We start from the raw sequence: 15690 nt of genomic DNA, 5'->3' as shown, positions 1-15690 counted from the left end.
GTCACAGGAGGAACAGCTGATGGTCCAGGCTGTCCCACTAGGATCTGGAGGTGTCTCTCAGCGACGGAGCTCCAAACATTCCAGCCTCCATAAGACAATGACATGGTTTGGGTTGGAAAAGACCTTTAAGCTCATGCGAGTCCAACCACAGACACAGCACTGCCAGGTCACCACCAAACCATGGCTCTCAGCACCACATTCCCATGACTCTGAAACCCCTCTAGGAATGGAGACTCCACCATGCCCTGGGCAGCCTGGGACAGGTCTTGACAACCCTCAAGGGCAAGAAATTGTTCCTCATGTCCAACCTCAACCTCCCCTGGGGTACCTGGAGTTCGTTTCCTCTTGTCCTGTCCCTTATTCCTTGGGAGAAGAGACCAACATCGACTTGGGTCCAACCTCCCTTCAGGGAGCTGTAGAGAGCCAAGTCTCCTCTACCCAAAGCTTGGAGAGAGAGGTAAGTGTAATGCTGGCGATTAGCAAGGGATTCTCTAGGGTGGAGACATCATCTGTGTCCTGCTGCACCATGCTCTCCAGCTATACAAGAGCTTGGAGAAGTGTCTTGCCCCCCCCTCCAAAGCACCCCCCTTGGTGGGCAGCAGAACGCTGATGGAGGCAGCATAAAGCCCATGTCAGGTGTCTCTGGAGCTCAGCTTCAAGAGCAGGCAGCAGACAGCTTGCAGACAGATGGTTTGCAGATCCCCAGCACCCAATCAGACTGGGCCCACCTGCTAGATCCACCCACCAGGCACCAGCCCACCCACAAAGCCCTCTACGGAGGCTCCTCTTGGGCTCACTTCATAGTGTGCAGCCAGCAGCAGCACCTGCCCCACAACAGCTGCTCTCAGGCCTTCCCTCAGCTGAGGTGAACCCCTCCAAGGACCTTGTGTGGGAAAGGCTCTTTGATTTTTGCCTCTTGCTGGATATGGCCTTGAGTCTTCCTGGTGGGTCAAGGAGAGAGGTTGAACCAAGGGCTGCTTCTGTGCGTGGCACCTTCATTCCAGGTTAGAATCACAGGATACTTTGTGTTGGAAGAGCCCTCTAAGGTCATCCAGCCCAACCATCAACCCAACACCACCATGGCCATTAAACCATGTCCCCAAGTGCCATAGCCACATGTTCCTTGAACACCTCCAGGTATGGGGACTCCATCACCAACCTGGGCAGCCTGTTCCAATCCCTAAGCACTCCTGCAGGAAACAAATACTGCCTAATCTCCAACCTGAACCTCCCCTGGTGCAATTTCAGGCCATTTCCTCTCTTTCCATCACCTGATACTAGGGAAAAGGGCAAGAAATATTTTTTTAAGGGAAGCCTCTTATCTGAGAAACCTCTTTTGAGGGAAACTTCTCTGCTAGAAACCTCATTTAAGAGACTTTTTTTTCTCCTGCTCCCTGGATTAAATGGGCCCAGGTTTATGGGAAGCAGTTAAATACAGTGAGGGTGGTGAGACATTGGCACAGGTTGCCCAGGGAGGCTGTGGATGCTCCCTCCCTGGAGGTGTTCAAGACCAGGTTGCATGAGGCCTTGAGCAACCTGATCTAGTGGGAGACGTCTCTGCCCACGGCAGGGGGCTTGGAACCAGAGGATCTTTAAGGTGCCTTCCAACCCAAACCAGGGCCCCTCACAAGCCCAGATCTGGTGGGCCCCAGCAGCCCTGCTGCTTGGGGCTCTCTGGGGCAGCTATGCCCCTGCTGCTCTCCACTCAGCCTGTTACTCATTAACTGATTTACAGCCCAGACCAAACAGCAATGGCTCAGCCCATGCTGCCCTGCACCACCCTTCTGTGCCAGCTCCAGGGCAGAGCCAGCTCAGCTGCTGCCAAGAAACAGCCACTGCCCTGGTGCTGCAGCTGAGAGCCCAAAGCTGTACCTTGAGAGGGCACAGGGATGATGCTGTCACCCCTCTGGATGTAAGTTTGGGAGTGGCCCAGGCTGGGGGCTGTAGGATTGTGAGTTTGATTTAGGAAGGGGAATGGTCCAGGATGGCTTCAGGACATGCACACACACCTCACTCCAGCCTCTGCCACTCCGGCCAATGGCTACCACTGTGCCAGCACTGTCCCAGGTGCACAGGACATGTCCCCAGAGGGCTGTGCACAGAGGACTGATAGATCCCAGATCTGGGCAGAAGCTGAGTGACAGCTTTTAGACTCTGGAGCAAGGGCTGAGGGTTTGGTCCCAGAAGACACCAGGCTGTTTCTGCTGAGGCTCTCTAGGCAGATCTCCCCTGGGGCTGGTGAGATGTGGGCTGTGCTCTGGGCAGGCTGGAACTGGGGCATGCTGATGTCTGGGAATTAGCATCCATACTGATCCCAGGCATTCTGTGACCTCCTCCACAACCGGTAGGGCCTGATATCACATCATGATCAAGGAAGGGTAGGGGTTGGGAGGGACCTCTGGAGATCTCCCAGTCTGACCCAAGGCAAGGTCACCTACACAAGGTCACACAGGAACATGTCCAGGTGGGTTTGCAATGTCTCCAGAGAAGGAGACTCCACCACCTCTCTGGGCAGCCTGCTCCATTCCTCCCTCACTTTTAGAGAAGCTCCTCCTCGTCTTTAGACAGAACTTCTTTTGTTCCAGTGTGTGTCCTGTCACAGGGCACCACTGAAACAAGGCTGGTTCCATCCTCCTGACACCCACCTTTGAAGTATTGATCAGCATTGATGAGATCCCCTCGCAGGCTGCTCTCTTCCAGCCTAAAAAGCCCCAATTCTCTCAGTCTTCCCTCCTCACAGAGATGTTTCAGTCCCTTCAGCATCTTTGCAGCCCTTTGCAGCCCACTCTCCAGCAAGTCCCTGCACTTCTTGAACCAGGGAGCCCAGAACTGGACCCGGGACTGCAGATGTGGCTTCACTAGTTTGAGCCTGTTACCCTTTGTCCAGACACTGGGCACCGCTGCTAAAAGCCTGCAGGAGACGAGCCGGAGAGCTGCTGCCATCTGCTCCTTACCGAGTCAGCCCTGGAGCTGCAGGCAGGACACGGTGGGCAGAGCCTTGGTGCCTGTGTCAGGGAAGTGGCGGCCATTGCCCAGGCAAAGGAGGATTCTCCTCTTCACCCCTGCAACCAGGCGGGAGAGCTGCAGCCTGACATCCTTCTGCCTGTAGGAGTAGAGCAGGGGGTTGAGGAGGGAGCTGAAGAGCCCGGGCAGCCAGAGGTAGTTCTCCAGGGGGCTTTGGGGGAAGCAGGTGGAGCAGGCGGTCTGCACGATGCTGACGACGAAGAAGGGCAGCCAGGAGAGGGTGAAGCAGGCGATGAGCAGGGCCACGGTGCGCATGGCCTTCAGCTCGCCGGTGGGCCGGGGCGACTGGCAGCCCTCTGCCAGCCCTGCCTGCTGCACCTCCAGGATCTGCTGCATGTGCGCCGAGGCCACCTTCAGCATGTCGCAGTAGAGGTAGATGAAGACGAAGAGCGCTGGGAGGAAGCCGACGCAGAAGACGGTGAGCATGTAGGCAGGGCGGAAGACCCCGAAGAAGAAGCACTTCTTAGAGGTGGAGAACGTCTGGAAGTCCGGGTTGAGGGCGGGGAGGAAGCCGATGACGGCGGCGACCAGCCAGACCCCCAGCACACGCAGGCCCACGCGTGTGCCCGTCACCAGCTGGCCGTAGTGGAAGGGCTTCCTGATGGCCAGGTGCCTGTCGCACGCCACCACGATCAGGGAGAGGATGGAGGCGGCGGAGGAGGAGGTCACAAAGGCCATTCTCAGGACACAGAAGATCTGGGGAGGATGGAAGTTCTGGGAGAACTCGTCTATCACCAGGCCCATCACCGTGAAGCCGACGGCAGCGTCGGCGACGGCGAGGTTCAGGACAAAGTAGAGCCCCTTGGAGCCGCTCTTCTGGATGAGGCAGAGGAGGACGACGGCCACCACCGTGTTGACAGCGATGATGAGTGGGGCCAGCATGGCCAGGATGACTCCCAGGGCTGTTTCAGCAGCCACGACTGCTCCACCCATTGCCACCACGTCCCCAGCCCACTCCTAGCGCATGCCTCACCTGGGGCTTCTCGGCAGGCAGAGCTCAGCAGCCCCTTGGTGTCAGGGTGGCAGCTGTGGTGTCTCCAAGCTGGGGAGCTGCGCTGTGCCCAGCCCGTGGCTGCTGCAGTCACCAGAGCTCTCCCAGTGCCCGCTGTGCCCACGGAGGGCCCTCCCTCCAGCCACGTTTCCAGACAACCCTGGAGCAGGGATTGAGCAGCGAGTACCAGGAAGCTGCCACCGTGGCACAGTGGGTGGGGGACATCCCCCAGCCAAACACCAGGCACCTAAGCAGAACCAGTGCCTTGCTCTGACATGGGGACTGGGAAGAGGGAACAAGGCAACAGAGTCCCCACCTGGACACTGTGATCCTGGCCAACCTTCTGTGGGTGACCCTACTGGGGCAGAGGGGTTGGATGAGGTTTCCAAGTGCCTGCGGTGACAGGAGAAGGGGCAGTGGTTTGAAACTAGAGCAGGGGAGATTTGGGCTGGACATTAAGAAGTTGTTCTTCACTATGAGGGTAACGAGACACTAGAACAGGTTGCCCAGGGAGGTTGTGCATGCCACCTTCCTGGGAAGTTCAAGGCCAGGTTGGATAAGGCCTTGAGCAACTTGGGCTACTGGTAAGTGTTGCTGCCCATGGTGCAGGGCTTGGAACTAGATGATCTTCTAAGGTCCCTTCCAACCCAAACTGTTCTGGGATTTAGTGATCTTTGAGATGTGACTGGGACTTGCCCTGTCCCTTTAAAGAGCTCCAAGCCACTGCTCCTGCCCCCTGAGCTGGAAAAATCCCAGCTGGCTGCCAGGAAATGGGGCAGAATGAAGCTGTTCTGTCAAACAGTAACCTGGGGAGAGGCTGAGAGCAGGGCCCGGGCATGACATGGCACACAGCAGGCATGGAGTGAAAGGACAAGGGGTGACGGCCTCAAACTGTCAGGGATTGAGATATTAGGAAGAAATTCTTCCCCGTGAGGGTGGTGAGGCACTGGAACAGATTGCCCAGAGAAGTTGTGGAGACTCCAAGCCTGGCAGCGTTCAAAGCCAGGCTGGATGGGGCCTTGAGCAACCTGATCTAGTGAGAAGTCTCCCTGCTTATGGCAGAGGGTTTGGAACTGGATGCTCTTTAATTACAGAATCATGGAATGGTTTTGGTTGGCAAAGATCCTCAAGTCAGATCAAGGACATAATACCACCAGGGCCATCACACCAGGTCCCTTCCAACCCAGGCCAGGCTGTGATACTCTTCAGGAGCAGAGAGGCCACCTGCTCTGTGACAGCCCTGCTGTAAATGCTCCCCACCAGGATCCCCAGCCAGACCAGTCAATAAATAATTTAATGAGGTTACAGTTCTGGAGGAAACACAACAGCACCTGCCCAGCCCCCAGCCTCGCCCCACAGGCACGGCAAAAAACCCATCCCCAAGCCAACCCCCAAACCTCAGCTGCACCAAAAGGCCACCACAACCCACACATCTTCACAGAAGACAGCACTTGGGGTCCAGACACTTGTAAACCATGAAAACTGTGTGACCAAACCCGCAGCTGATGGCACCACCAGCCTCCTGGTTACCCTCCAGCCAGGCCGTGCTCCAGGGACCATGCATTTGCGGGGGGGAGGAGGAGGAGGAGAGCCCAGACCCACATCTATCCAGACATCAAAGCACAGGGGTGGTGAAATGAAGAGGGAGGCTGCAGCAGAGCTCGCTGCTGCAGGTCTGGAGGAGGACTCCGGTAGGATGAAGGCAGCTGTCAGAACGGGAGGCGCTTCAGCTGCTCGTATGTGATAAAAAACTGCAGGGAAGGTCAAGGAATTGGGCAAAACACCTGAAAAGCTGCACCGGGCCTCCAGAGGTGACCAGGCCACGCCTGCCAAAGCAGGTGGATATCAGCACAGCTGAAAACCAGCACGGGGAAGCCCTTCTGACCTGTACCAAGAGATGAGAGCTGTGGGGCAACAACTACCAGGAGGAGATCCCAGAGCAAACTGGCCCAGCTTGCCCAGACCACTGAGCAAGGGAGGTGGCTCTAACCCCAGGCTGGGATGTCACAGAATCATAGAATCAGTCAGGGTTGGAAGGGACCACAAAGACCATCTAGTTCCAACCCCCCCTGCCATGGGCAGGCACACCTCACACTAGATCAGGCTGGCCAGAGCCTCATCCAGCCTGGCCTTAAACACCTCCAGGGATGGGGCTTCCACCACCTCCCTGGTCAACCCATTCCAGGCTCTCACCACCTTCATCATGAAGAACTTCTCCTATCATCCAGTCTGAATCTCACCATTTCTAGCTTTCTAGGAATCTCACCATTCCTCCCAGTCCTATCACTACCTGACAGCCTAAAAAGTCCCTCCCCAGCTTTCTTGTAGGCCCCTTAAGATGCTGGAAGGTCACAATAAGGTCACCTCAGAGCCTCGTCAAGAAAAATCAATCATGTCCCAAACTTCAGAGGGCAAGGAAAACCCTGCACCCCAGCAGCAGCATGGGCAGCAGGTGGAGAGAGGGTATTCTGCCCCTGTGTTTTCCTCTGTTGAGACCCCACCTGCAGTGCTGGGGCCAGCTCTGGAGTCCTCAGCACGGCAGAGACAGGGACCTGTTGGACACCACAGCAGCGATGGGAGGGTTGGAAGCCCTCTGCTGTGAGGCCAGGCTGAGAGAGGTGAGATGGTTCAGCCTGGAGAAGGCTCCAGAGAGACCTTCTGGTGGCACTGCAGGACTTCAAGGGACCAGTCAGAAAGCTGTGACAGCACAAGGGGTGATGGTTTTGAACTCAAAGAAGTAGATTCAGACTGGAGAGAAGGGAGAAATGTTTGACACTGAGGGTGGTGTGAGCCTGGCCCAGGTTGCCCAGAGAAGTGGGAGATGCCTCACCTCTGGCACCATTTCACATCAGGTTGCTTGAGCAACCTGCTCTGATGTCAGCAGATGTCCCTGCTGACTACAGGGGGGTTGGGCTAGATGAGCTTTGAAGGTCCCCTCCCACCCAAACCAGTCTGGGAGTCTATTATTTGGTCCAGCAACACAGCAGCATTGTCTCTGCAGAACAAACCAGCACCATCGTGGAGCAGCAGCAGGTTCTCAGGCATCCCTGATAAACCAGGACCTGATCCAACACAGGCAGCACCTCCACAAGCTCAGGCCAAAGACTCAAACTGAGCATTCACTTCACAGCATTCCCCCTGCCAAGATGCTGTGCTGAAGTCCCTGCAGGAGCCACTGCAGAGCTGCTGGAAGCAGCATCCACAGACAGTGCCATTTTCTGCCACCGGAACCAGCAGCAGCCACATCCCAGCTCCCATCTGTCCGGGCAGGACGGGGAGGGTGCTCCAGGCTGTGCAGCCTGAAGTGGACAGGGACAAAGAGGTGTCCCACCAGGGCATCTGCTCTGTGCCTCAGCTGGGTCTCCCCCTGCCCACGCTGAAGGATACGATGATGTTCCAGGGACCAAGCCGCAGCCAGTTGGGCCAGAAGCCTTTGTAGAGTGCGAAGAAGCCTTCACTCTTCCACGTCTGGGAGGAGAGAAGAGACAGGCCAGTTCTGAGACACAGCAGGGCCACGCTGCCCATCTCTCCAAGCCCAGCTGTGCTATCATGGACTTGCCAGCTGCTGCAGGAGGCAGGTGGGCTGCTGGAGATGCTGAGGTGTCTCTTACAGTAGGTGAGCCTAACCAAACTGCAGCACCAACAAAGCTTTGGCCCAGAAGGTTGGGAGGAGGATGCTTCAGCTGATGATGAGCTCAAGAGGGTGGCTCTAGGTCCTTCTCTGTTTGTGTGGGACACTCACTGACCAGCACATCCTGCTGCTGTGGAATCCACAGAGCAATGATGATCCCACCAGCTGAAGCCACAACCCTGATGCTACCTCATTTTTACACTAAGGGTGTTGAGACCTGGGTCCAGGTCACCCAGAGAAGTGATGGCTGCCCCATCCCTGGAACCATTCCGGGTCAGATTGTTTGTGGCTTGGAGCAATCTGCTCTAGTTGCAGATGTCCCTGCTGACTGTAAGGGGTTGGACTGGATGACCTTGAAAGATTCCCCCAAAGCCAAACCATTCTACAATTCTAACTGCTCATTCCAGTAGCACGTGGTGCTGGAGCCTGGCCACTCTGGAGCACAGGGTTCTGCCCACTTCATCTCCCAGGGCTGTGCCCACCCTCACCTTGACGAGCCCGTCCAGCGTGCCCCTGTAGAGCTCCGTGCTGCCCACGATCGCCCGCTGGTTCATCATCCGCGTCCGCACCACGTCCACGGGGTTGGAGGCGATGGCTCCAGCCAGCCCACAGGTGAAACTGGACCTACAGACAGCAAGAGAGCAGAGAAGCAGCTCTGAAGACACCACCTCAGCTCAGAAAGACCTTGGTGTAGCCACAACAGAACAGTTTTCCCTGGCGTTTAGCTGCAAACATCCTTGCACCCACTCAGGAACCAGGCAGAGGGAGGAAACAGCCAGCTCAGGACCCTCACACCCAGGGCAAGGGACACCTCAGCTCTGCCTAACCCAGACCCTCATGGAGCCACCACTGGGTCTCTACCAGAGTGGCAGCTCACAGTCCACCGAGTCCTCCAGATGCTGTGGAGGTGACACAGACCTGAAGGCAGCTTCTGGAAGCACAACATCCTCCTCCCCAGAGCAAAAATCTCCTCAAGGTAGGGAAGGAGGGAGGAAGATCAAGGACAACAGAAGGGAGCATGCAACTGCAAGCCTCCTCCCTCCACGCATTGTTTAGAGCTTGTCACCTTCAGCCCTCTGCAGGCAACCCCCAGAGAAGAGCTGCAGCACCTCCAGATAAAGTGTCTGGCAGGAGAACAGGAACAAGTAGGTGAAAGAAGACTTTGGGAGGTCCCTAACCCACCCCTTGCTCCGAGCAACACACATCAGGTCACCCAGGGTCCTGTGATCTTCACAAAGCTCTCACAGCAGTGTCCTTAAGCTGATGGTGTCTATAAAGGAGGACCTGGGACTGGAGCAGCACCTTCGACCTACTGCTGCAGCAGACACACCCGACCTCCTGCTGTGTGCACAGCAGAACCAGCCATGGAGCAGCAGCACCTCAGGTCACCAGCAGGCTGAAGTCACGATGATGTTTCACATCATCAGAGGACTTCTGACAGGCTCTCTCCCCATGGAGTTCCTTCTAGGTACACTTGGTCAGTTCTGAGCTGCTCCAGCCAATGCAGCATGTCCCTCAGAAGTACCAAGCCTATTCTCTGCTCTGAACAGATCTCACTCCAAATCCCACCTTGCTCCTTTGCTTCACAGGTCCCTGCCAAGCCCAGAGAGCCTGTCAGCTGCAGGCAGTACTCACACAAAGTGGGCAAAGATGGTGTCACCCATTAGGCCTGACAGAATTAAGTGCTTCTTGGTGATGTCATAGACTGGCAGTTCCACCCCGACCACGATGGCAGCTCTTTGAGCTGTTGGCACAACACCCTGCAAAGCACAAAGAGCAGTCACACAATCACAGAATAAACAGGTTGGAAGGGACCTCTGGAGACCACTGAGGCCAGCCCCACTGCTAAAGCAAGGTCACCTTGAGCAGGTCACACAGGAATGCATCTAGATGGGTTCAAAAGTCTCCAGAGGAGACTCCACAACCTCTCTGAGCAGGCTGCTCCAGGGATCCAGCACCCTCACACCAAGGAAGCTTTTCCTCATGTTGAGGTGGAGCTTCCTGGGTTCAAGTTTGTGTTCAGTGCTCCTTGTCCTTGTCACAGGACACCATTGAGAAGAGCCTGGCTGCTTCTTCTTGACACCCACCCTTCAGATAATTATAAGCATTGATCAGATTCCCTCCTCTCAACCTTCTCTTCTCCAGGCCAACCTGCCCCAGGTTTCTCAGCCTTTCATCATCAGATAGATGTTCCAGTCCCTTCATCATCCTCATAGCCTCTGTTGGACTCTCTCCAGTAGTTCCCTGTTCCTTCTGAATCAGGGAGCCCAAAATTGGACCCGGTACTCCAGCTGTGGCCTCACCAGGACAGAGTAGAGGGGCAGAAGAAGCTCTCTAGATCTGCTGGCCACAGTCTTCTTAATGTACCCCAGGATGCCATTGGCCTTCTTGGCCACGAAGGCATATTGCTGGCTCAAGGATAACTTAAACTCATTGTCCACCAGGACCCCCAGGTCCTTGTCTGTGGAGCTGCTCTCCAGCAGGTCAGCTCCTAATCTGTACTGGTGCATGGTGTTAGTCCTGCCCAGATGCAAGACTCCACATGTATTCTTGACCCTCATGAGGTTCCTCTCCCAGTGCTCTCCAGCCTCTCCAGGTCTGGCTGAACAGCAGCACAGCCTGAAGGTGTATCAGTCAGTCCTCCCAGTCTGGTATTCCAGTCGGCACCACCAACACCCCACAGAACACATAGAGCAGTCCCCACTGATGCCTGTGCTGAAAAGCAGCACCAGGAGGCAGCACCAAACTGAAGAGCCACTCCTGAAACCCCACCAGCAAGGCTCAGGCACTGGTAATGGTCAGCAGCTTCCCCCAAAGCCACCTCTCTGTCCTGCTCTGTGTGCTCAGAGAGCAACTTTTAAGAGGTCTAAGACTGGGCAGGGTGGGACACAGTGGATTTGTCCCTTTGAACTCGAGAAAGCTGCTGAATGACATTGGTGTCTCTTGGGGTCACGGAAGAACTCCTCCTCCCCGTGAGGAGCTCAGCTGCTCAGACTCTCAGGACGTGAACTGTCTCACTCACCACATGCAGGGTCACCTCCAGCTGACTCCAAGACAAACCAGGCTCAGCATCCCCCTTCAGGCAGGACCAGAGGGGTACACTCAGGGACACTCCTGTACCTGATGCACACCAGCTCCAGCCCTGGAAACAAGCCCCTCCTGGCCAAGCACAGCCCCAGCCTCCACCACAGCCCTGCTCCTGATGGTCTGGCTACCAGAACCTTGCTTCCAACTTTGGTTCAAGGTTCTCCAAGAGCTGCACCCACGTGTAGAGAGTGAGTTGAGGGAGCTCTGAGTTCTCCTGCTGGTGAGAGGTTCCAGCAGCTGGTGCTCACCCTCCAAAGGCCTCGGGTTCCTTCCTGCTGGTAGATGTCAATGAAGCTGCCGATCATCCCACCCTGGAACAGGCTGCCCTGGGCCTGCATTCGGATCTGGAAGAAACAGGAGAGCCAGGGAGATGGCATCAGCAGGATGGCATCAGTGCCCAGAGATGCCAGCCCAGTGGACCTCCTGGTAGGAAGAACATCAGAGCAACTTGGAGCAGACACCGATGTCCACCTGCCCTCTCCCTGCAAATGGTGACAGTGACAAGCTGGAAACTGCACTTCTCAGAGAAGACCAAGAAGTGACAGGCAAGGCCTTCCCACTGCAAGAAAGTTGCTCCAGACAGGGAGAAGCATGGGAAAGCTCTCCTTCTGCTCAGGGCAGAGCTATCCTGGCCCTAGTGACCTTGCAGCAGGGAATGGAGAGGACCAAGCAGTCCTCACCGGGCTCTGCTTGCTCCATGGGACAGGCAGGACTTTGTGGCAGCGCCAAAGCCCAACACTGGGACCAGAGCTGAGAATGTCTGAGGAGTAGCTGGCTTCCACTACCTTACTCAGCTGAGATAACAGAGCCTCCACCCCTTCCCAGAGCAGGTTTTGTGCTCTATCAAGTCCATGAATCAACTCTTAACCAGTGTTTCACAACCTTCTCCTGGCCATTATGAAGGTTCTGGATTTGTTTTCCTCTCCCACTGATCTTTTCTCCTCCTGAATCAACATTTGCTCCCTCTCTGCAGCTGGGAGAGATATGTCTTCGCTGGAAGGCAGCCAGAGCCAGGAGCTGTGCCTGGCCAGGGCCAGCTCTTACCTTCAGCACATCTGTTGGGTTGGCAATAGCTGAGGAGATCACCCCCGAAACCACTCCACAGATCACATTGATGAGCAACGTTTCGTCTGCAACCAAGAGGAGAAAGTCAGCTCCTGAAGACCTGAAGCTGCAGAGATCCTACTGAACAAGCAGGAAGCTGTGAGAAGAGCAGAAAGCTCAGGTCACAAATCACAGGCTGCAGCTGCACGAGTAGGGGCTGGCCAGTGACCACCAGCTGACAGCAGGGACATCCCCACTCCAGCTGGGGACAGAAAGCAGGAGCAGAGTGGGTCTGAGTGGTGGGTCAGGCTGGTCAGCCAGGGAGGAGCCTGTGTGACAGAATCACAGAACTGTTTTGGTTGGGAAAACCCTCTGAGATCATTGAGTCCAACCACTGACCCAACACCACTGTTAGGGGACAATCTGGAGCAGTTATCTGGGATTTCAGCATCCAGGGATGCATCTCTCATGAAGCCAAGACACAGAGGGACAACCCAACGCTTCTCAAGGCCACCTGACACCAGTGCACGTTGATTTGGAGCCCCAGACACCTCGAGAAAACAGAGAGTAAGACACTCAGGCAGAGTTAGAGGCAGTTAGTTCTGGGAGGGGTGGGGGGCATGATCCCAGTCTTCCAGGCTCAGTATGAGGCTGAGGGAAAGGCAAAGGCCCTTGCTGGTACTGACCACAGCACTTCCCAGAGGAGACCTGGCCACTGGCTGCCCCAGGCCTGTGGGGAGACAAACATTCAGAGTGCTGCTCACAGCTGGAAATGCCATACTGCTACTCACAGCTGGAAACACTGCTGCTCACAGCTGGAAATGCAATGCTGCCACTCACAGCAGGAAACATTGCTACTCACAGCTAGAAATACTTCTAGTCACAGCTGGAAATGCAATGCTGCTGCTCACAGCTGGAAATACTTCTAGTCACAGCTGGAAATGCAATGCTGCTACTCACAGCTGGAAATACTTCTAGTCACAGCTGGAAAGGAAATGTTACTACTCACAGCTGGAAACTGCTGCTCACAGCTGGAAATTCAGAGCTGCTGCTCACAGCAGGAAATATTGTTACTCACAGCTGGAAACACAATACTGCTACTTACACCTGGGAACGTTGCTAGTCACAGCTGGAAAGGCTGTTACAGCTGGAAACGCTGCTGCTCACAGCTAGAAGTGAAAGATTGTCACAGCTGGAAGCACTGCTACTCACAGCTGGAAATGCAGTTAACTTGAAGCTGGAAAAGCCCCTCCTGCCACAGGCACCTAAGTCAAAAGCATCCACTGAGCCATCTCTGTGGCTGGAGGCACAGCTGGAGAGCCCACCCAGATGGGCTGTGATCAGGTTCCAGCAGCAGCACAAGAGAGATAAATGCAGCTTTCCATCCCTGTCCCATATCTGATGGACAGATGGGATGTGGTGCCAGAATCCCAGCATGGTGGGGTTGGAAGGGACCTCTGAGGATCATCCAGTCCAACCTCCTGCTCAAGTAGGGGCACCCTCAGCAGCTTGCCCAGGATCACAATGTCCAGCTGGGGCTGGAAGCTCTCCAGAGGAGGAGACTGCACAACCTCTCAGAGCAGCCTGCTCCAGGGCTCCAGCACCCTCACACCAAAGAACTTTCTCTTTCTGTTCAGGTGGAACCTCCAGGGTTCAAGTTTGTGCCCACTGCCCCTTGTCCTGTCCCTGGGCACCACTGAGAAGAGCCTGGCCCCATCCCCTTGCCCCCAGCCAGTTAGCTGTTGATCAGCAGTAATGACAGATGATGACTCCCCTAAGACTACCCAGAAGGAAGGGATGAGCTGGGGCCACCAACACCTTTTCTTTTTGGTCTCTAACTTTGTAAACTAGAGACAAATGGCTGGGCAAAGCCAGAGCTGGCTGGAGGAGCAGACTGCTGGAGACTGTGCACCAAGCAGAGTGAGACCCATGTCTGTCCTGACCCACCCTTGCTGCCACTGTGCCAACAGAAGCCCAGCGTGGAGCCAAAAACCTCCATTTCTGTGGAAACCCAAGGCTGAGAGGGACAGGAGAGGAAGAGGCCACACCAGAGGGCACAGGGAACAGAAGAGGTGCCACCTTGACCACCACTGACCTTCCAGGCGGTCCACAAACAGCCGCTTCAGGCTCTGGTAGATGCCAATCTTTATGGTGCCATAGGAGGCCTGGCGCAGCAGGGCTGGAGCAATCCTGAGAGGGAGAACAAGACACCTCTGAGCACCACCGGCTGGCCCCGGCTGGCACTGCCCCTCAGGGACATCAGTGTCAGGACCCATCAGCCTCTAGACTCTGAGGGGCACAGCTTGGGCCAGGCATAGCACTGCCATGGCTCAAACCCTCCTGAGGGGCACAGCTCTGCCAGAGCCCAAGCTCAGGTGTCCGTGGAGCACCCTGGAGTGTCCCCACACAGCCTCCAGTGCTGGCACCCACACAGCTCTTGACAGAGTCACAGACTGCATCGGGTTGGAAGGGTCCCTCAAAGGTCATCTTGTCCAACCCCCTTAAGAGTGAGCAGCGACACCCCCAGCCAGATCAGGCTGATCAAGTCTGAGCTTGAACGCCTGCTCACCTGGGCACACGAGTCACAGACTCAGAGAAACCTGGCATCGTTTGGGTTGGAAGAGACCTTCAAGCTCATGGAATCCAGCCACGAACCCAGCACTGCCAGGCCACCCCCAAACCACGGCCCTCAGCACCTCATCTCCAGTGCTTCGAAAGCTCTCCAGGCATGGGCATTCCAGCACTGCCTTGGGTAGCCTGGGCCAGGCCTTGACAACCCTCAAGAGCAAAAAAGTTGTTCCTTATGTTCAACCTAAACCTCCCCTGGGGCAACCTGAGGCCATCCTCTCTTGTCCTGTCACTTGTTCCTTGGCAGAAGAGACCAACCCCACCTGCCTCCAGCCTCCTTCCAGGGCGCTGCAGAGACCCAGGCAGCTTCCCCTCCGCCCCCTCTGCAGGCTGCGCAGCCCCAGCTGCTCCTCGCCTGCGCTGCTCTCCCGACCCCTCGCCAGCCTCATTGCCCTTCTCTGCACCTGCTCCAGCCCCCCACAGTCCTTCGTGCCGTGAGCGGCCCAGAACCGACCCCGGTACCCGAGCTGCGGCCTGCCTGCTTCTCATCTCGGCAAACCCGGGCGGCTCCAGGCGGGGCCTGGGGTGGCCGGAGCGGGGTCCAGGCGTGGGCAGTGCGGGGGCTGCCGGCGTGTGCGGGGAAGGTGCAGCGGTGCCGGGCGGCCGTCCCGGTGCCGGTGCCCGCCTGGTGCTTACCCAGAGTAGAGGGCCCGGCCGCCCTCCTCCCGGCAGATGCGGAAGAGAGCGTGGAACATGCCGCGGTACCGGACCTCACGGAACCGGGCATCGGTGCTCTGGCCCTGCACCTGCAGCCGCGTCTTGGTGAGGTCCACGGGGAAGGTGCCTGCGGGGAGAGCCGCCGTTAGCACTCGCCGGGCCCGGCCCTCCCGCTGTGTCTCCCCCACCCCCGCTCACCGCCTCCTCACCGAACTCGGCCACGATGGAGGCGAGGCCGCCATAGACGAAGGGTTTCCAGTTGAGCGCGGACATTGCATGGCGGGGCCGGACACACCCGCGGCGCCGCCACCGGAACCGGAACGGCGGCGGCAGCGCCGGGCGCCCCCTGCCGGCCGCCCCTGCCCCTCACACCAGCAGCTCCCCCCGCAACGCTCGCAGAGGTAACGGCAGCAGGAGAGAGCCACGCTGACGCCTGGACCCCCGGGTTCAGGTATCCCCGCACCATCCTCACCACCCACCGGTGCCCCCGTGGCCGCCCTCAGGGCCCGGTTCCCGCTGCCTGGGGGACACACGACCGCCTGCCTCCTGTTCCCGGTGTTGGGCTGCTATCAGAAACCGTAACGGGGACCATTATGCCATGTAGCATCCAGCTCCGGTTAGAAGTCGC

The 15690-nt window shown here is 56.9% G+C and overlaps 2 protein-coding genes across 2 annotated transcripts; both read right to left on the bottom strand.

Moving 5' to 3' along the window:
- Positions 1–2958: 2958 nt before the first annotated feature.
- Positions 2959–3957, bottom strand: GPR119 (G protein-coupled receptor 119). The gene has a single exon (XM_064159733.1). The coding sequence runs from the start codon at positions 3955–3957 to the stop codon at positions 2959–2961; it is 999 nt and encodes a 332-aa protein (XP_064015803.1).
- A 1333-nt stretch (positions 3958–5290) lies between these two features.
- SLC25A14 (solute carrier family 25 member 14) lies at positions 5291–15385 on the bottom strand. The gene is made up of 9 exons (XM_064159258.1): positions 15272–15385; positions 15042–15189; positions 13873–13967; positions 11778–11863; positions 10982–11077; positions 9282–9406; positions 8135–8270; positions 7403–7483; positions 5291–5766 (listed from the first exon to the last, which is right to left on the bottom strand). Exons 1-9 carry the CDS (start codon positions 15333–15335, stop codon positions 5725–5727), a joined length of 873 nt encoding a protein of 290 aa, XP_064015328.1. The 5' UTR covers positions 15336–15385; the 3' UTR covers positions 5291–5724.
- Positions 15386–15690: the final 305 nt, after the last annotated feature.

This window comes from Pogoniulus pusillus, chromosome 19, assembly GCF_015220805.1.
Source record: "Pogoniulus pusillus isolate bPogPus1 chromosome 19, bPogPus1.pri, whole genome shotgun sequence".
Taxonomy (NCBI): domain Eukaryota; kingdom Metazoa; phylum Chordata; class Aves; order Piciformes; family Lybiidae; genus Pogoniulus; species Pogoniulus pusillus.
The sequence above is the reverse complement of the archived record's forward strand: the minus strand, read 5'-3'. Positions and strand labels throughout refer to the sequence as shown.

Excerpts from the sequence above, each read along its gene's own strand:
- GPR119 (XM_064159733.1), bottom strand. The coding sequence starts at position 3,957 with ATGGGTGGAGCAGTCGTGGCTGCTGAAACAGCCCTGGGAGTCATCCTG.
- SLC25A14 (XM_064159258.1), bottom strand. The coding sequence starts at position 15,335 with ATGTCCGCGCTCAACTGGAAACCCTTCGTCTATGGCGGCCTCGCCTCC. Across the intron at positions 9,407-10,981 it reads GAACCCGAGGCCTTTGGAGG|GGTGTTGTGCCAACAGCTCA; the intron begins GTGAGCACCAGC and ends TGTGCTTTGCAG. Across the intron at positions 7,484-8,134 it reads CGCTGGACGGGCTCGTCAAG|ACGTGGAAGAGTGAAGGCTT; the intron begins GTGAGGGTGGGC and ends CTCTCCTCCCAG.